The sequence below is a fragment of the Lathyrus oleraceus genome, chromosome 7 (assembly GCF_024323335.1).
Source record: "Lathyrus oleraceus cultivar Zhongwan6 chromosome 7, CAAS_Psat_ZW6_1.0, whole genome shotgun sequence".
Taxonomy (NCBI): Eukaryota; Viridiplantae; Streptophyta; class Magnoliopsida; order Fabales; family Fabaceae; genus Lathyrus; species Lathyrus oleraceus.
Window position 1 is genome coordinate 518,608,541 of NC_066585.1, and position 21,281 is coordinate 518,629,821.

Sequence of the window (21,281 nt, forward strand, 5' to 3'; positions counted from 1 at the left end):
ATGTCTCTCACTAATGATGATATTATTTCGTATGTTTCTGCATTGGGTAGCATGGATATTATTGACAGTTGTGGTGAGTTCTCTAACGTTCCTCTCATTCGTACGCAAGGAGGAATCAATTACAACCCTGCATTGGCTCGTTATCAACTTGGGAACCCTTCGAGAGAGAAACCTAATAACGTTCAATTAGAGGGTCTATTCCATCAGGAGGGTAAAGATCCCTAACTTTTGAAGAATAGAATGGTGCGTGCTTAACACACTATGCATATGAAAGGAAGATTTGAGCTTGGTCCACGTGACTGTGTAGCTTTGGAAGCTTACACTATTTAGGTAAAGAAAAGAGCTTTGGAGCTCAAGATGTCGTATGCTTGTGAAAGACCTATGTCTATGGTTGTGGCTGAGCCATCAACTCTCCATAACCAAGATGTAGAGGAGTTGGAAGATGCACTTACCAAGATGAAGCAAGAGAAAGACTTGTGGGAAGAGTGGTTCCATGCTTTGAGCCGAAAGCATGAGGAGTTACAACTCGATTCGAAAGATAAAGATGCATTTATCGAGATTCTTGAGGAGCGTGTAGTGAAGAGACAGAGAAAGCCAGAGGATTTATTTTCCTCTAGCATTCCTCAGCCTTCCAATGCTTGGAAGAAGATTGTTAATCAGCTTTTCCTTGAGAAGCTCATAAGAAGACGTCCTTTGAGTCAGAGAATCGACGCATCCTAAGGAAATACACTCCCTTGGCCATATCATATGATGCAGTTGCTAAGGATCCTTAGGATGACATTTTCCTTTTCTCTTGTATTTGTATTTTGGTTTCTGAAATTATACTCAGTGTATCCTTCCAAATTTTATGAATAAAAAGAGATTTTATGGTCAATTGAATTATTATTATTGTTGATTATTGTTATATTTGCAAATAAGACTTCATATGTTCCTTGAAATTAAAAACAATCAAACAGATTGCATTTTATGCATCATTTGCATAACAGGTTTCTTCTGCAAGGTGTCTTATCAATTCTTCTTCTGTGTATCAGCCAAGCTAACTCATCACTACAACACCCGAGCTAATCGACTGAGAAGAATGGAACATCTAGATCAAGGGAATAGAGAACCGAAGGATGAGATCGCCAGACTCATGGCATTGATGGAGTCTGTAATTGCTGCTCATAACCAACCTTTTCCACCTCCTACAACTCCTCCTCCTCAAAGGACTGTCATTTCATAGATCACTTCATCATCTGTACCTGTCATTGCTAGCCAATCTGTTCCTGCTATGCCTGTTAGGTTCCCATGGGGGATGCCACCAAATTTTGTGCCTGAAGGGTACGCGCCAACATTTTCTTCTCTGCCGGCATCTAGCCTGGTCCTGTATGTGCCTCCTCCTATTATTCATACTATTACTCATGTCGAGGAAACCATTTACCACTCTGATCCGTCTAAAGGTCCGGATGTTTATGAGAAGATGGATGAGATGAAGGATCAATTTCTTGAGCTGCGCAAGGAATTGAAGATTCTAAGAGGGAAAGATTTATTTGGTAAGAGTGTTGTTGAACTGTGCTTAGTTCCCAACGTCAAAACTCCGGTGAAATTCAAGGTTCCAGACTTTGAAAAATACAAGGGGAATACTTGTCCGTTGATCATCTTGTTATGTATGCTAGAAAGACGTCTACTCAAACTGATAATGATCAGCTTCTTATTCACTACTTCCAGGACAGTTTGACTGGTGTTGCGCTTAGATGGTATATGGGCCTGGACAGTGCTAGTATCCGTACTTTCAATAACTTGGGCGAGGCCTTTGTCAAGTAGTATAAGTATAATGTTGATATGGCGCCCGATAGAGATCAATTGAGGTTGATGTCTCCGAAGGACAAAGAGACATTTAAAGAATATTCTCAAAGATTGAGGGAGTTAGCTTCCCAAATTAGTTCGCCTTTGGAAGAAAAAGAGATGACCAAGATTTTCTTGAAAACACTGAGTTCATTTTACTATAAACATATGATCGCTAGTGCCTCCAATGATTTTACTGAGATGGTAAACATGGGGATGAGATTAAAGGAAGGGGTTCGTGAAGGACATTTATCCAAAGATGAAGCAATGACAAGAAAGAAGTATGGTGGATGCTTCTCCAAGAAGAAGGAAGGATAAACTAATGCGGGATCAACCGGGAGGAAGAGGAGGCCTCATGTGAGGAAACGTTCTCAGTCCCGTCAACATCAGCACCAAGTATCATCAGTGATTCTAGTTTTTTCCAACAATTCAACCAATCAATTTATTCCTATTCAACAATAACATCAACAACAACCACAACAACGAATCAACTACAACAACAACAATAATCATTAGCAAAACTATGATAGGAAGAAGGTCTCTTTTGACCCTATTCCAATGACATATGCAGAACTGTACCCATCCTTGGTAGTCAAGAATCTTATCCAGCCAAAGAACCCTCCTCAAATTCCTAAGCCACTACCTTGGTGGTTCAAACCTGACCTTCATTGTGCTTTTCACCAGGGATCCCATGGTCATGATATTGAGAACTGTTATCCCCTGAAGTATGAAGTTCAGAAGCTTGTCAAAAGTGGTATGGTGTCCTTTGAGGATAGAGCGCCAAATGTTAAAGCCAACCTGTTTCCTGCTCATGGTAACGCTTCTGTAAATATGCATATCAATGCACTTGATGACATATATCAATATGGATAAGTGACATGGAAATTTCATGCAACGTGATCTTTAAATAATGCATATTTCCAACTGATCCTACTTAAGTCTTTAGTGAGATCAAACTAAAGTTCCTTAGATGCAATTCAAAATTAAAATATTTGAATATAAAAAAGACTTAACATTGTTATAACAATAGTACCTCCTGAATTTTTATTTCTACAGAAAATCAAACATAACTAAAGTTTGTACCAAAATAAAATCAATGTATAGAACGTACGTAGAAAAATAAGGAAAAGACTCTCACTAATCTAAGACAATCTCAAAACCAAGACTCATAAGAACAACATGCCATGTAAAGTCTTAGCTGTCAAACCTTTGGTTAGTGGATCAGCTAGTATTAAGTTTGTCCCTATATGTTCTATGAAAATTCTCTTCTCCCGAATTATTTCTTTCGCAACAAGATGGTTTGATGCCTCATAGAAAACCACAAACTTTGCTGCCATGGTGGAGGGAGCCACTAAAGTCTGTTTGGAATACTTCTAGGAGACGACTCCTCCAAGCAAGAGAAAGATGTAACCAAATATGGAACCTCTGCTATCCGAGCATCCTGCAAAATTGGAGTCAGAAAACCCAATGATATCCAAGTTATCTGACTTCCCATAAGTGAGAACGATGTCTCTAGTTCTCTTCAGGTACCGCGGTACATATTTTACTACTATCAAATGTTGTATACCAAGGTTTCTTAGATATCTTCCAAGAACTCCTACGATGAATGCTAAGTATGGACATGTTCAAACTTGAGCATACATAAGACTCTTCACAACTGAAGCATATGGAACCTTATGTATCTCTTCTTTTTTAGGATCAGTAGTGGGGTATTGTTTGATACTAAATTGGTATCCTCTAGCAATGGGCGTGTCTCCTAGTTTTCTATCTTTCATGGAGAATCTATCCAAGACTGTATCAATATAGTTCCTCTATTACAATCCTAAAATACCTCGAGAGCAGACTCTAAGTATTTGAAGTCCTAAAATAAAGGAGGCGTCCCCAAGATCTTCCATCTCAAAATTATTTGTTACAAATCTCTTGGTTTCGTGCAATACACCTACATTTTTTGCATTCCAAAAGGATATCATCTACATATAGTACAAAGAAAACGAGTTCACTCCCACTTAACTGTTGGTATTCACAATTATCAATTGGATTAGCCTCAAAACCAAATGAGGATACAAATTGATGAAATTTACGATACCATTTATGGGAAGCATGTTTAAGGCCATAGATGGATTTTTTGAGTTTGCAAACCATAGATTTTGGGTCCCCTAACACAGTTTTTTTGGTTGCACCATATATATTGTCTCTTAAATGTTTCCCTTTAGAAATGCAATCTTTACATCCATCTGATGCAACTATAAATCAAAATGAGATACAGATGCCATCATCTCCCTAAGAGAGTATTTTGAATAAATTGGAAAGAAAGTATATTTATAATCAATGGCTTGCTTTTAAGTAAAACCTTTAGCAACAAGATGAGCTTTATATCTCTAAATGTTACCCTTTGAGTACCTTTGGGTTTCAAATATCCATTTACAACCAATCAGTTTCTATCCTCCATGTAATTTAACGAGATCCCAAGAACCATTCATAGCCATCGACTTCATCTCATCCTCCATGGAATCAATCCACTTAAGATAGTTTGGACTTTGCATAGCTTGACTAAAGTTGATATGATCTTCCCATTTCAAAAAAAAAAATATAATGATAAGATTATAAAAATTGTACTCGTAAGATATTAGTTGTCATCATCAAAATTTGATGTCTTTGTTAAAATCATATCACCTGCAAAACAAGGTTCCACACACTTGTCACTAATATCTTACAAAACATGTTTCCACAAGCTTAACCAATAACAACTTTCGTTTTGGTCATTACTTTATCCCTAAAATTATCTGTTTGGTTTGTTAGTTAGCTTGGGATAAGAGCTCTCAATTGGTTTGTGAGATTATCCAAAAAAAATCTTTTTTTGGTTCATCGGTTATGGCAGATGTATAACCTCTCATTTTGTTTGTGAGATTGTATATTAAAATCCCATGTTTTGTTCAGAGGATAACCAACTGCTATCTATTTGTGGGAAGGTTCATGAGAATAACCTGTAAAAATTTCACATATATAATGGAAACTCTTAAGAAGAAATTATTGGGGATAAGAGTAGGCAAAATGATTGGGTTGAACCTATAAGAATATCTAGTGCAAATCTCTTACCTCTTATCTCTAATTATTTGTGTTATTTACTTATTTCTGATGTGCTTAAATTTGTTTTCTACTCTAATTTCATTCTATTTTTTAATTTCGTTGCTTACTCTTTGCTTACATCAAGGAACTAGTTGAAGAAAAGAAAATCACCCTTGAGCATGTTCGAATAGACAAACAATTGACTGATAGATTCACAAAAGATCTTGATGATATCCAATTTCAAAATCTTCGACCAATTTTAGAACATTGTATTATTAACTTATTTTAACTATTGAAAGTATGGCAAAAGGTTTTTGGACAAACTAGTATCTTTATCGGTCTGCACCTCTCAAGAATGATGTCACTTATATCCTTCAGCCTAACAATAAAAAGTTACTTTATATAAATATTCAAAGAATACAAACTTTTTTTCCGCTTCCATGCCTCAAACATCTCTATAACCCTTGACCTTCCTCGGGAAATTTGTTAAATCCTTTTGAGAGAATGATGGGAACAATGAGAGAGATAAACACATCTCAAAATGATAAGAAGATCACTACTACAAATAATACATTTCATGACAAAACTTTCACTTTGATCTACCAATAACCGAGGTATATGTCCTAGAAGTGCCATCATATATATATATATACATATATATATATATATATATATATATATATATATATATATATATAATATATATATATATATATATATATATATATATATATATATATATATATATATATATAATATATATATATATATATATATATATATATATATTATTACCAAAACTAGGGGAATATAATTACGAGGGAGCTCACTTCGTTTTATTTTTAATTTTTAATTTGTTTAGGGTCACATGGTGCCTCTCTCTTTTCCCTTTTCCTTTTTTTTTTTAAATTTACTTTTAATTTGTATTACACTCGGTTATGTATGTCAATCGATGGGTAATATCTTTTGCATCAATATTTTAAATGCCTTTTTTTTTAATAATTGGTAATCTATTACCTCAGTTTTGTCTAAAAATTAACGTGATAGTTATTTTAAATGAATTACTAGAATATGGCGCTATGAGGCTTTCCTATTTTTATTTTTTATTTTTAATTAATATATTCCCCCAATTTAGCTTAAAAACCAACATGTTTGTTCTATTGCATGAATACTTCAGAGAACTAGACTCTAACTTTTCATTTACCTATCAACAAACACTCTTACTTCATCGTCATTCTCTTAAAAAAACCTATGCGATTCTTACCAAAACTCTTCCAACATCAACTTAAACATCATTTATTTTCAACTTCAACTCTTCTAACATTAACCCGAACATCGACTCTTTTCAAAACTCATTGAAGCTTCGTCATCGCGTTTGAGGTAGGTAACTCACCACTAAAATGTTCATAGAAATGGCGTTAGTTTTAGAAATATTCATAAAAATGTTGTTAGAAATGTTAGAAATGTTGTTACGCACTATGTTGTTAGTTTTATATGTTCATAGAAATGGTAATACCGCTGAAATGTACGCAATTCTTCCTTATATGTTATTTTTCTTGAAATTTTTCATCATAGCTTATTACTTAAGTGTATGTTTCTAGTTAGTATTATTATATGGTCTCTCTCTTCCATATATATAGTTAGTATGTTCTATGTTTTGGATCATTTATGATGAAGTGGTTTTCAAGTTCATGTCGGTGTCTCTGTAATAAGTTGTTATTTTTCTTAATATACACATACATGTGTGATTCGACAAATATCTCTCATATAAATTTTGTTACAACCTCTGTTAATACAAAAAATAAAAGAAAAACTAGAGGTGCCACGATGTGTACCAAGATTAAAATATCCCACAAAAATGATGTTATCTCCCCAATTAACTTTGATATGAAAACCAATAGGTTTATGGTGAAAATATTGATGGTTGTAAGGGTTGCATGGCATTACAAGGTATAGATAAAATGACTATTTTGATAGACAATTGGCACGAGATTGACGGTTATTTGAAAGAAATCATATGGACTAATATTAGGGTATTTATTATGAATTTTATGATTTGTTTTACAAGTATATATGACCTTTTTTTTTTTGGTTTAATACTAATTTCGACTCTATTATGTAAACGTAGGAAGTGTTTATTATTTTAGAGGATACAATATTGAAAAAGAATGACTTGTATATGCTGATGAGGGTTGGAGGGGCTTTAAGACACATCTCACATATGATTATATTAATAATCCAAAAGATGACGAAATGCCTCTATACATGAAGTATTCATCTATACCTATAGATAAAGGGGATAAGTGAAAATGGTATGGCCTTTTTTTCATCCAATTTTATCCTTTATCAATTGTTACAATTACTATCAATTATTAAATTTAAAAAAAAAAACAAAAACAAAATCATTTATTAAATATGTAACATCCATGAACACATCAAATAACTTCCTCCAACATATCAAATATACTAAATAACTTCCTCCAACACCACTATATATGATAAGTGCATATGTAATCTATTATCTATAACAATATATAAAGGGAAAACTTGGTTTTGGTGTAGCCTTTTTTCTATCATTTTTACCCTTACTTTATTGTATAATTTACTTAATAAACCACTATTATCAACTTCTATATAACTTCTTGCTATTAACTTCCACTTTCTATTATTAACTTCCACATACTGTAATTTTTTAAAATTATATTCAAATATAAAATATGATTTATATTTATCCATTATACTCTTTATATTTATTTATTTTTTATTTTATTTTTAATGGATAAAATTTGTTGTTACATGTTGACTATAAAAGAAAAATATTTATATAACTTACGGCAATAACTTCCACTTAATATTAATCCCCTTTTTCACTTCCACTTTCTATTATTAACTTCCACATACTGTAATTTTTTATAATTATATTTAAATATAAAATATGATTTATATTTATCCATTATACTCTTTATATTTATTTATTTATTCTTTTATTTTTAATGGATAAAATTTGTTGTTACATGTTGACTATAAAAGAAAAATGCTAATATAACTTGCGGCAATAACTTCCACTTAATATCAACCCCCTCTCTCACTTCCACTTTCTATTATTAATTTTCACATACTGTAATTTTTTAAAATTATATTTAAATATAAAATATGATTTATATTTATTCATTATACTCTTTATATTTATTTATTTTTTATTTTATTTTTAATGAATAAAATTTGTTGTTACATGTTGACTATAGAAGAAAAATATTTATATAACTTGCGGCAATAATCCCCTCTCTCACACATAAAACTGTTTTTTAATTTTTTAACTGATCCCCACACAATTGTTTAATCTTTAAATACCTTAAAATCATAATGCTTTGGAATCATAATTGTTTTCTATTTCTTCACACAAAATGAAGGTTGAAAGGTTTCAGACAAAATGAAGGTTGAAAGGTTATATATATTGGTTAGTTTTTTCTCTTCATTTAAATATTAATTAGTATTCTTTTTTACATTTCTCATTTAGTTTCATTCTTACAGATTTTAAGAGTTCAATATTACTTTAAAATCAGAATGCTTTGGAATCATAATTGTTTTCTATTTCTTCATAGAAAGTGAAGGTTGAAAGGTTTCAGACAAACTGAAAGTTGAAAGGTTATATATATTGGTTAGTTTTTTCTCTTCATTTGAATATTACTTTAAAATCATATTTTAAGAGTATTTCTCATTTAGTTTCATTCTTACAGATTTTAAGAGTTTAATATTACTTTAAAATCAGAATACTTTGGAATCATAATTGTTTTCTATTTCTTCACACAAAATGAAGGTTGAAAGGTTTCAGACAAAATGAAGGTTGAAAGGTTATATATATTGGTTAGTTTTTTTATCTTCATTTGAATATTTATTAGTATTCTTTTTTACATTTCTCATTTAGTTTCATTCTTACAGATTTTAAGAGTTCAATATTAAAATAATATAATGTTTTTGTTTTGACGTCTAAAATTGTGTTACCCTTAAAGTTCAATGTAATTGTTGATCATGGATTAAAAAATCAGTGCAAGACATGCCCTGTTATTTCTTATTTAGAAGAAAAGAAGAAAAATAGAGTAAGTTATTTATCCTTACAACAACTATATTGCAGATATGGATACAAATGATAAAAAATTATGAAGTTGATTTTCTTTTATTGTTTGTTGTTCTCAATTCTCACACATCTTTGGTTATAATTTTCAATTCTATTTACAAGATTATGCTTATACTTTACTAATTGTAACTAATTTTGGTTACTTAATTCTTAATTATTTTGTTGTTTTTTATTCATGTCTTTGGTTTTGGAAGAAGATCGCACTGTCGTAATGAAAAAAAAAATTGATGGAATGAGCATATGAAAGATATATAGGTGAACCAGTCATGTGGAACTTTCAATTGTTATTGTTTGTGCAATTCAAATGATAATCTTATAAAAGCAAAGTGGATGAGAAAAATAAAGAATACATCTCATCACGCAGAGGACTTCCAATAGCAATGTATAGAGACAGAAATCCTTTCCTATTTCTTCTTTGTTTCTATACATTTTTTAGTATTGTTAATTTTTTTTCAATTGTTTATCTATCTTTTCAATTGATGTGTTTCTATTCCATTTTTATTCAATTCAATTTTTATTATTAATTATCTTTGTTATTGTTAACATTCTCTTTCTCAAATTTTAGTCTTGATGTTTGATTGTAAGTAAATCATAATTTTCAATGATTCTCTATCTTATCTGGTCACATACGTCAACAGATTCTCATTCTCACCATCATTAAAGAAGGAATTTGTAAGAAAAATAAAGGTAAAATATTTTCGTTATTTCATTGTATAATTTATGTGATAACTTCCATAAAATTCACTACTATTAACTTCCATAAATTCAATTTTTGTAGACAGAGTAACACTTACTTGCATCAACAATAAATTTAACCATAGTAGAAAAAGCACTATAAAAACTTGCATCAACATATGAAAATCACTATAAAAACTTAATTGAATTCACATGAAGTTTAATCACAGTAGAAAAATGTTATTTATTTCAAATCTATTTTTTTCTAATTTATCTGGTGATTATTTGTCAGGAAATAATAGATGACAATCAAATATATGTAGAATCAACCATATTATGTGAGTCAACCATTATCATCACTATGAATCTTGAAAATTCAAATTTCTTTTTTAATTTATTGATATTTTTCATTTGTAAATTTTATTAATTTATTAGTAATAAATATATTAAAAATACAAAGTTTGGATATTTTTAAATCCTACATTTAGTTTTACAGATAAAACTAGCATCTAGACAGGCACTCGCGTGCCCGTCCGTCCGCTTTTTTAATACACATCATTGAAAATATAATATAACTTAATTTTTAAAAAATAAAGCATGTGGAAGTTTTTAATAGGAAGTTACGTGAAAGTTAATAATAGTGGTTTTATTGGAAGTTATTAGGTAAATTATACAATAAAATAAGGATAAAAATGGTAGAAAAATAGGCTACACCAAAAGGAAGTATTTCATTTATATTCGTAGTCAATATTCAAGATTAATTTATTAGTAATAAACATACTAAAAATACAAAGTTTGGATATTTTTAAATACTACATTTAATTTTACTGATAAAATAATATAATGGAAAATATTCGTAGTCAAGATTCAAGAGAACGTCAAAGAGAAAGACGGACACAAAATGCAAAACATCGAAGACAGCGGATTAGTCTTGAGCAAAGACAAGAAGAATTGGCTAGAAGGCGTTCGAATTATAGACAAAATAACGACAAAGGAAAACAAGTTCAAACATGTGATCTTTCTGATATGAGAACCATGATGCCATTTCAAGACTTAACAAATGCCAATTTTGCTTCTCGGTTTTATCAAAGAGCACATGACAATGAAGCTGGACCGAGTACCACATATGTCAGTCGCGTTCCATCCACGGGTTAGAAACTTTAAATTATTGTATAGATTATACTTTAATACTTTATTTTTTAAAAATATCAATTAATTATGAAAAAATAATTGGCTGATATGTTAATTCAATACTAATTTACAAATCAAAATTTTACATACCCGATTTTCCAACAAAATGATAACCAGGAAGCATGACCATTTATAAAAAATATTGATAATAATGATTGTGGTAAGTATAATTCTGTCTATACTCAAATTGATAGTAACACACACTTAGATTTATATATTGTTTCTATTTTTCATCTATAACTCTATATTGAAGTAAATACTTTCTTTTATAGAATCACATTCGTAAAATATTAATTCACCTGTTGAAACTCACGAAACACAAACAGTTTTTGATCAAGGTACGATTATGTATTTTTAATCCATACCATATATTGTATGTTTTTATTTAAATATTATTTCACGTTAGTCACCATGTAGATAATAAGTATATTTCTTTTAATGCATGTTTTGTATGTAATAAAACACAAAATCAAGATATATTTTTCAAGCAAGACATAACATTGCTAGAAATTTTTGAAATACTGTTATGACAATACAATCCCTACTTCCTACTTAGAGTGAGTGTAGACGGTGCAATGCAAAATTGTTTCATAGAGAATCTCAAGATATGTGTTGCAAAGGGGGAAAGGTGACAATTTCACAAGTGCCTGCTCCTGACGAGTTGTTACAGTTATTTTTAGACAGTTCTATTGAAGGAAGACATTTTAGACAACATATTAGAAGTTACAACCATGTAATATCGTTTACTTCACTAGGTGTTCATGTCGACGAAAGTTTGGTTGCAACTGGTTGTGGTATTTACACGTTTCGTGCTCAAGGCGCAATTTATCACAAAGTAGGAGGTTTTCATCCGAATCAAGGTTCAAGGCCATGTTACTTGCAGTTATACATTTATGATACCGATCATGAGCTTCAAAATAGGATGAGGGAAAACCCAATACTTAACCAAGCCGTAGTGTATAAATTGCAAAAACTACTCCACCAATGCAACCCGTTTGTCATTATGTTTAGGCAGCTTGCACTAGAGCCAAATATTGAAGAATGTAGGTTACTCATTAAAGAACATCCGTCGAATCAACCCCAATATAGTCTCCCTTCAGCTTCCCAAGTCGCAACAATTGTTATAGGCGGTGGTGATGAAGATACAATAGAACGTGCAAGAGATATAAAAGTCATCAACTGTGATGGAAAGCTAACAAAGGTTCAAGAAACAATGGGGTATTATGATCCTTTACATTAGCCTATATTGTTACCGTTTGGAACATATGGTTGGGACATAGAAACAAAAACTAATGTTGGAAAAAATGTTACATGCCGAGAGTACTACAGTTATGTGCTTCAGGTACACACAGAACTATTTTTCTAAGAAATATACTTCTAAATGTGTGAAAAAATAATTCAAGATTGATTCATTTATTCAATGTAGATTCATCGTAATGATCAATCTGTATTGTTAAAATCGGGTCGACTTTTACAACAGTATGCTGTAGACAATTATGTAAAGATTGAGACAGGAAGGTTGAGATGGATCCGAAGAAATCAAAATAATATTCGGTCTTAGGTATATCAAGGATTACAAGATGCATTGCACGATGGGGAGAATAACGCGGGTATTTAATATAACATATTATATTTATACATGAAGAGTGTATACTTTATGTTTATACCACTATCCACACATTTAATTTTTATACTTTTCATATATTTCTATAGATAATGTCGGACAAAGAACAATACTGCCATCGTCATTTATTGGCAGTAAGCGAGATATGACAAAAAGATACCAAGATGGTATGGCCATTGTTCTTAACAATGGTAAACCAAACATATTCCTTACAATGACATGCAATCCTTCTTGGATTGAGATAACTTCCGAACTAGGCCTCCATCAAACCCCACAAGATCGACCTGATTTGTTAACAAGAATTTTTCGATCAAAATTTGAGTAGTTGAAGGATGATGTCATTAACAAAGGAGTCTTAGGGAGGTTTAAAAGTTATATGTATGTTACCGAATTTCAGAAACATGGACTATCACATGTGCATATGCTACTCATCTTGGATACTGAAGAGTATGATAGTATGGTGAAAGCAGAAATACCACGACATGAATCTGAACCAGAATTGTATGAAGATGTGTTAAAACACATGTTCCACGGGCCATGTGGAGTATTGAAGCAAAGCTCTCCGTGTATGAAGAATGGTCATTGTAAAAGAAGATACCCAAAAGACTTTTGTGAAGAGACGCGTCAGGGAAATGACTCATATCCTGAGTACATGAGAAGGTTTAGTGATCCCATTTTTTTAAATAGAAATAAGTCTGTTGATAATAGATGGGTGGTTCCTTATAATCCATGGTTGTTGTTGAAGTACGATTGTCACATCAATGTTGATATTTGTAGTAGCATCAAAAGTATTAAATATTTGTATAAATATGTTTACAAAGGTCCTGATCGAGTTGCAATGGAGGTTCACAGAGGTACAGGTATGGATGAGATTCAACAATATGTTGATGCAAGATGGATTTGTGCTCTAGAGGCATTGTGGAAAATATTTAAATTCACACTTTACAAGTTATATCCCTCTATTGAAAGACTACAAATCCACTTGCCAAATCATCGTCAAGTGCGGTTCTATAAGCATCAATGAATCACAAATGTACTAAATGATAACCAAAATGCAGTAACCATGCTCACTGAGTTCTTTGCACTAAACCAAATGGATCCACATGCTAGGAATTATTTGTACAGAGAGATTCCAGAGCATTATTGTTGGCTAAAAGGGGTCAAAAATGGCAGTGAAGACGGACAAAATGAAAAGTTATTGGTCGAATCTATACAGTATCTCCTTCAGAAGGAGAGAAATTATATTTACGTGTTTTGTTGTCTCATTTTAGAGGTCCAACAAGCTGGGAATGCCTTCTTACACATAATAGTACATGTTTTTTCACGTTCAAAAAAGAAGCTGAGGATTGGGGGTTATTAGAGAGTGATAAAAGTATTCGTGAATGTATGCTTGAAGCATCAAATATGTGCATGCCATATGCTTTACGAAGGTTGTTTGTGACTATATTAATTTTTTGTGAACCAACTGATGTTAGAGGTCTATTTAATGAGTTTTATCCCTACATGGTGGAGGATTATCAAATGGCAAATATTGTTGCGGGAAATAACTTTGAAGGTATGTTATTGAGGGAATTGAGAGATCTTTTGCTACTACATGGAAAACTAATCAAAAACTATGATCTTCCAATATTGATAAGGGAAATAAATGAAGTAGGGGGAGTGCCAACAATTATTCAAGAAGAGTTGTCGATCCGAATTCCAGATGAAGACATTCAATCTGTTGAGAAGTTAAATAATGACCAGATGAGTGCTTACAATACAATTATGAACGCCATCCACCAAAAACAAAGTCAATTTTTTGTTGTTGATGGTCCTGAAGGAATAGGTAAAACTTTCCTTTATCGAACTATAATGGAAAATTTGAGACGTAATAGTCAAATTGTCTTAGAAACAGCTTCCTCAGGTATAACTGCTACATTATTACCTGGTGCTAGAACTACACACTCTTGATTTGGGATCCCCATTGATATAGAGCCCATTTCTATTTGCAAAATAACAAAGAATTGTGACCTTGCAAAAATCATTAGAATAACCAATGCAATCATTTGGGATGAAGCACCCATGATAAATAGATATTGTGTGGAAGCATTAGATTGATCACTGCAAGATATTATGAATATCAATGCTCCATTTGGTAGAAAAATAATGATCATGGGAGGAGATTTTCGCCAGGTGCTTCCTGTTATTGAAAAAGGAAGTAGAGGACAAATGATTTCAGCGTGTATTGTTAGGTCTCAATTATGGGCCACCACAAAGATCCTACACTTGCGCCAAAATATGCTATCAATTCATGACCACGAGTTTGCACAGTTTCTGATGAGGATTGGAGATGGAAATGAACCTGCTAAAGAGGATGACATGGTCAAGATGCCCGCTGAAATTGTAATACCATGGGAAGGAGAAAGCTCCATAAAAAATCTTATACAACATACATTTCCCCAATTAGAAAACCATGGATGAGATGCTTCATATATGGTGGAGAGAGCCATACTTACTCCCAAAAATTGTGATGTACATATGTTGAATGACATGATTATTAATAAGTTCCCTAGAGATGAACATATTTTGTTATCTTTTGATGAGGTTGAGGGTGATACTCATGATCTATATCAACAGGAATACTTACACACAATTGCTCTTGGTACTTTACCACCACATATTTTAAAGATAAAAATAGGGTCTTCTCTGATGTTATTGCGTAACATAGACCCTAAATTTGGGTTGTGTAATGATACAAGATTGTTATGTCGTGGTTTTTTTTATGAATTTTCTTGATGTTGAAATACTTACAGGCCACAACGCTGGAAAAAGAGCTTTCTTGCCAAGAATTAAGCTCAAAACCACTGATGGTGTCGGACTTCCTTTTGTGCTTATTAGAAAACAGTTTCCTGCCAAACTAAGTTTTGAAATCACTATAAATGAATCACAAGGACAAACAATTCCAAATGTCAGAATTTATCTTCCACAACATGTTTTCAGTAACGGACAATTGTATGTTGCTTTATTAAGAGGTGTTTCGCGGGCTGCAACAAGAGTGATAATTAAAGACGGAAAAGTAGAGGGGGAAGAAGGGGATTTTACCAAAAATATAGTTTTTAAAGAAATTTTGTTGTCACAACCTCATGTATTTATCTATTATGTTTAATCGTTCAACTATACTTTTTCAATGTCACACTTGGCGTGTACTCACTAGATTACACTATATTTTTTACTATATTAATTTACTTCATTTGTTTTGCACTGAAAAGAGATATATATATGATTTTGGTTCCGTGGTTGGCATTCCTATTAAGCAACAATGTCACTTAATATCTTTGTTAATGTTTATGTTTATTTGCTTAATAAACTGTGAGAAATATTTTTTTCTTCTTATTTTATCTAAATCTTCTTATTGTTTTGAACAATCTATAACAATATATAAACACTAAATTTAATTTTGGTGTAACCTATTTTGATTTTCCATAATACGGTATTCCTAACCATCAAATTATTCCACTCACATTATTGATTTTCTTGAAAAAACCAGTTGAATATAGTCACGTCACAATGCGGTTTTCTCAATTCAAATCAAATTTAATGCGCGAATATTACATATTGCAAACAAAATTTAATTTGTATATGAATAAATATCATATGTTTCATCATATAATTAATTTATATTAAAATCAAATTTATATAAAAAAGACGCTGTTAATATTTTCACCCGTTAGCGTAATAAAAAAAGCGGACAAACGGGCACGGAGTGTCCGTTTGGACGCTAGTTATATATAAAGAGGATAGACAGTTTTGGAGTGACACTTTTTCATATTCCAAATTTATCCTTAAATAATAGCATATTTTTTACCAATTATATCCTTTACTATTTTTTTCCTTCAATTCTTAATAGATATTTTCGGTTATCCTATTTCATGACAAATATAATGTAACTCCCCCTTTAGAGTGGGAAGTAACTTCCACATAATATTAACCGTATCTTTTTTTTTTTATAAGAATGAAAAACCAACATTTTTATAAATCTCATATTTTTCATTTTATCATGTAACTTCCTTCAATAACTACCATCTTTGATTTACACTTTCAAGTTATGTGATAAAATGACCCTTATTAACATTGCAACTATTGTTTCTTCTCGATCTTCATTTTTCTCCAAAAATGATGTTCTGTGTGACAGTGGAAAAAAAGAGGTTATGAAATGTCAGTTTCATTTCTCTAACATATTTCTCATTTCTATTAAGTAAGTTCATAGGATAATTATCATTTTTGATTGACACATTTTTAATCATTCTTAATAGTTAACCAATAATAGAATAAATTATCGCAGTACATATTCATATTGTTGTTTGTTGATTTCTTTTTGAAATATTAGATATTCTCTTACATATTTATTATAGTTTTTTTTGGTTGATTTACTTCTACATGTTCTTTTTTCTCTTTCTTATTTCTATTTTAATGTTTTTTAATCTTTTGACCGGGGTAAAAGGAAGGAAAAAAATGACACCATTTTATGGTGGTGATGGTAACTAAGTGTGAGTTGAAGTCCTATATCTATATCTATAATCTATAATCTATAATCTATCTATAACAATATATAAAGGCAAAATATTATTTTGGTGTAACCATTTTTTTTCTTTCAATTTTACCATCAACTCATCTATAACAATATACCATTTTACCCTAAACATAATAATAAATTATTGAAATAAAAATTATATAAAAATCAGATAGTTTTTTTTATGTAGAAGTTATCGTCAAATTCTACATCTTATATTTAAGGAGGTTAGCCTTATGAATACATATTAACCTCTACTACAAAAGTTAAAGTAATCTACTATTAAAAAAATATTTGAACGGTTATAGAATATAAATATATTTATTCCAACTTCCATTACAAGAATCCTATTTAATATATATTTGAACAGATATCACATGTTTGATCATATAAATAATGTATATTACAATATTTTTTTTCAAAAATACATTGTTAATATTGTTACGCATTTGCGCAATAAAAAATATAACAATGTCACTTAATATCTCTGTTAATGTTTATGTTTAATTATTTATTAAACACATTTTGTCTTATTTTATCTAAATCTTTTTATGATTTTCAACTATCTATAAAATTATATAAAGACAAAACTTAATTTTGGTGTAACATATTTTCTTTTTTTCATAATATATGGTATTCCTAATCACCAAATTATTCCACTCACACCTGGTTGAACAAAGTCACGTCAAAATACGGTTTTCTCAATTCAAACAAAATTTAATGCGCGAATATTACATATTACAAACAAAACTTAATATGTATCTGAATAAATACTAATATAATTCATCATATAAATAGTTTATGTTAAAATCAAACATATAAAAAAAGACGCTATTAATATTTTCACGCGTTAGCGCAGTAAAAAAAGCGGACAAACGGGCAGGACGCTAGTATATTGATAAGAAGGTTTGGGAGGATTTTGTAAAGTGGAGCACCACCGCTCAATTCTTGGCTAAGAGCCAAAAAGAAAAGGAGAATAGAGCTAGAAATATCTCTTTACATAGATTGTCTGGTGGAGGGTATGTTAAACTTGAACATAAAATAATTAATGAAAAAATAAAACAAAGGGAACTAGAGTTGGAAGATCCTTCTAAAAGCCTTGATAGCAATCCATCACCGTCATCACACAATGAGAAATGAAAGAGGGCACGCGTCAAATGCCAAATGATGAGTTCACATAAGAGGTTACACGCGAAGTGTCTAAAAAGATTGTAAGGAGATAATTTTTCAACGTTACTTATTTTAGTTAATTCAATTTGGTAAAGATGAACTTTTACATGTGTTGTAGGATGTACGGGTTGAACAAGAAAAAGTTGGTATCTTCGTTCCACAAGGTCGTTATGATATCTTGGTAGAATCGATTGGAACCAAGGAGCATGTTGGACGTATCCGTGGTCTTGGAAGAGGCGTCAGCTTGAAGTTACATTTCAACCATCGTAACGAATTAACAAAGTAAATCGTAGGAGAGAAATTGAAGAGATAGCTTCTGAAAAGATAGAGGATGTATTAGGACAAGAGCGAGAGAACTAGACTCAGGAGGAACATGAGATGCTGCATCGGGAGGAGTGGGAGATGATGTTGTAGGAGGAGCGGGAGAGAATATTGCAGGAGGTGTGGGAGGAGCGAGAGAGGTTGACTGAGGTTGACAGAGAGAAGTGTACTCGCGATGTGATTGAAGTATAATTTAAAATATTTGTATTGTACGTCGTTGTTATAGTTTGTGTATTTTAATTTTTGTATTGTATTTCAGTTGTTTTAAATATGCAGAAATTGGAATCAATGGGTGTGCTCAACCACCCAATTCCAAATCAGTTGGACATACATGAGAAAATTGTTATGGATGGTGCAAGCACGAAAGATAGTTGTTTTTTCCTGTATCACAATATTGAGACCACGCCACATCAACTAGATAATACTCAGAGACTATCAAGGATGACATACGAGGTTCCAGAAGTCTCCACGTTTGAATTAAAATATGAACCACAACAGTCTTTTATACTTCATAAGAGTTATCTTGTGAATTTTTTAAGACAGATTATTGGCTAGACAGACCCATACTACATTGTGGTTCTCGTAATTATAATTTTTATGATGATTAATTTCAATTTATATTCATTGTTCTCATACTTTAACATACAATTTTGACTTTTGCATTAACTTTTAATTAGGATCATACATGAGATGTGTGTTGAGAGGAAATTGAAAAAGTATTGTTTTTTTAGATCCATTAAACATTCAATTTCAAGGTAATGTAACAAACACTATCAAGATATACATACAAAATAAGTTGGTTAGTGAGAATAAAAAATATTACATGAGACTGTTTATCAAGATCTACATACAATTTTATACATATTATTAATTTTTTTGAGTGTTTATGTAGGAACCATTAGGAAACTAATTGTTTTATGTCTGAATGAAAATATTGTAGTTATGTTATGCTTGTTACACTATAAACTTGATGAAGATATGTAAACGATTTTGAGCGGGTAAGTGGTATTATTTTTAATACTTAAATTTTACCTTTTGTTTTGAATAGTTTTTTTCCATGCTTAATTTTTACTGACATGTAGAGCTATGAAGCGATTGCCTTGTATTCTGTTGATTTTTTGAATTAATTAAAGTTACTTTATTATAAAAAAAAATAATTCAACAATATTTCTCATAATGCGATAGTTTATGAAAGTTGTGTTTTATGACGAAGAAATGGACTAAAAGTCACACAAAATTCACCTATTTGAATTAGGACAAAATGGTAACAAATAAAAATTGAAATATTTTTTTGATGAAAATGATATAAATGAGGCGCTACACACCTTTTTTTTTCTTCAATTTTTTATAGATAAGTTGGACTCCGGAGGCTCACCAGAATCAGAACATATTTCAAGGTTCAAGACGTCAGACTCTTTATAAGAATTAAAAAGAATGATACATCATAGTTAAGACCACCACAAGAAATAGTTTCTTGATAATATAAAAATTAGTCCAAATTGAAAACTAAAGGAGTAAAATTTCCGAATTCACATCATTTGAATTTAATTAACAAAATTCAGCTTTTTCTTATTCGTGTATAACTTGCTCTCTATTTATAAGTATAAGGGCAACTGCTGATTTTATAATGAAATGCAAAAAAAATAAAATGAAAAGCTACAAATTTAACCCATTATCTGATTAATAGTTGTTTGGGATGAAATATCGGACATTAAAAGGTGGTGGAGGTGTGTGGCTCTCTAATGCTTTGAGTGGCTGCAACGGTTACATTTTGAATTAATCATTAAAATACTAAATAATAGTAATTCATAGCCACAGTTATAAAGGCAACTCCACGACTCTTTTTCACCCCTTCAATGATTTGTCTCCTTTTTGCTTCAACTCATTATTTATATGGACATTGAATAACTCACCTTTTAGAAGTTTTAGAATATTTAAAAAAAAACACGAAAATAAATCAAGTGTTTTAGATCTAAATTTTACAATTTGGTTCCTTATACATTTTATTACAACAAAATAAATTAAAAATATTAAAATAGGACAGCAAGATCATGTGTCACGCCCTCTTCATAGATTTGGATTAAAATGACAATTATTGTCTTATTTCCTCTCAATTGATCATTTGATGTTATTGATTTAATCATAAATTGAATTAGGGCACGTTGACTCTCATAGCAAATGTTCTTGTCATAGGATCTCTTAGAATTTGGAATGCTTCATTTATTTTTGGTTCTTCGTGTCTTCGTCAAATTAACGTGTTCGTGTTCATCTGACACTTTTTCTTCTTTATCATAGAGATCACCTCTATAAAATGTATTTTATCCAAGTGTAAAACAATCATATTTAGTTGTTTTTAAAATATATTTAACAAAATAAAGGGAAAATTTGTAATAAACCAATCATAAATTTTTCACTTTTTATTATTATTATTATTTATTTATTTTTTAAAGAGTTATTGAGTATTGATGTTGCTTACAATTTATACACCGGCCAATTATTTTCCACTAATTAATCATTTTAATTTTTTATATAATTTAAATAAAACTAACAATAATAATAACATATTAATTATAGTTTGTTATAAAAAGTATACACATAATTAATGTTTATGACTAAAGAATTAATAAAAATTAATATTTTTTTAATATCTTCAACATAAATATGAGAACAAATACAATACACTAAAATTTAGTTACACATAATTTATAGACAAGAAATATTTATTT

The 21,281-nt window shown here is 30.8% G+C and overlaps 1 protein-coding gene and 1 pseudogene across 1 annotated transcript; both read left to right on the forward strand.

Annotated features, from left to right (window-relative positions):
* On the forward strand, nucleotides 1-12,840 carry LOC127104699 (uncharacterized; annotated as a pseudogene).
* A 1,826-nt stretch (nucleotides 12,841-14,666) lies between these two features.
* On the forward strand, nucleotides 14,667-18,890 carry LOC127104700 (uncharacterized). The gene is made up of 5 exons (XM_051041870.1): nucleotides 14,667-14,897; nucleotides 15,060-15,193; nucleotides 15,279-15,639; nucleotides 18,353-18,516; nucleotides 18,815-18,890. Exons 1-5 carry the CDS (start codon nucleotides 14,667-14,669, stop codon nucleotides 18,888-18,890), a joined length of 966 nt encoding a protein of 321 aa, XP_050897827.1.
* The last annotated feature ends 2,391 nt before the right edge of the window (nucleotides 18,891-21,281 follow it).

Coding starts and splice junctions, on each gene's coding strand:
- LOC127104700 (XM_051041870.1), top strand. CDS start 14,667: ATGGGAGGAGATTTTCGCCAGGTGCTTCCTGTTATTGAAAAAGGAAGT. Junction 15,194..15,278: donor ATTTTAAAGATAAAAATAGG/GTCTTCTCTGAT, acceptor GGTTTTTTTTAT/GAATTTTCTTGATGTTGAAA. Junction 15,640..18,352: donor TTTTGTTGTCACAACCTCAT/GTATTTATCTAT, acceptor CATGTGTTGTAG/GATGTACGGGTTGAACAAGA.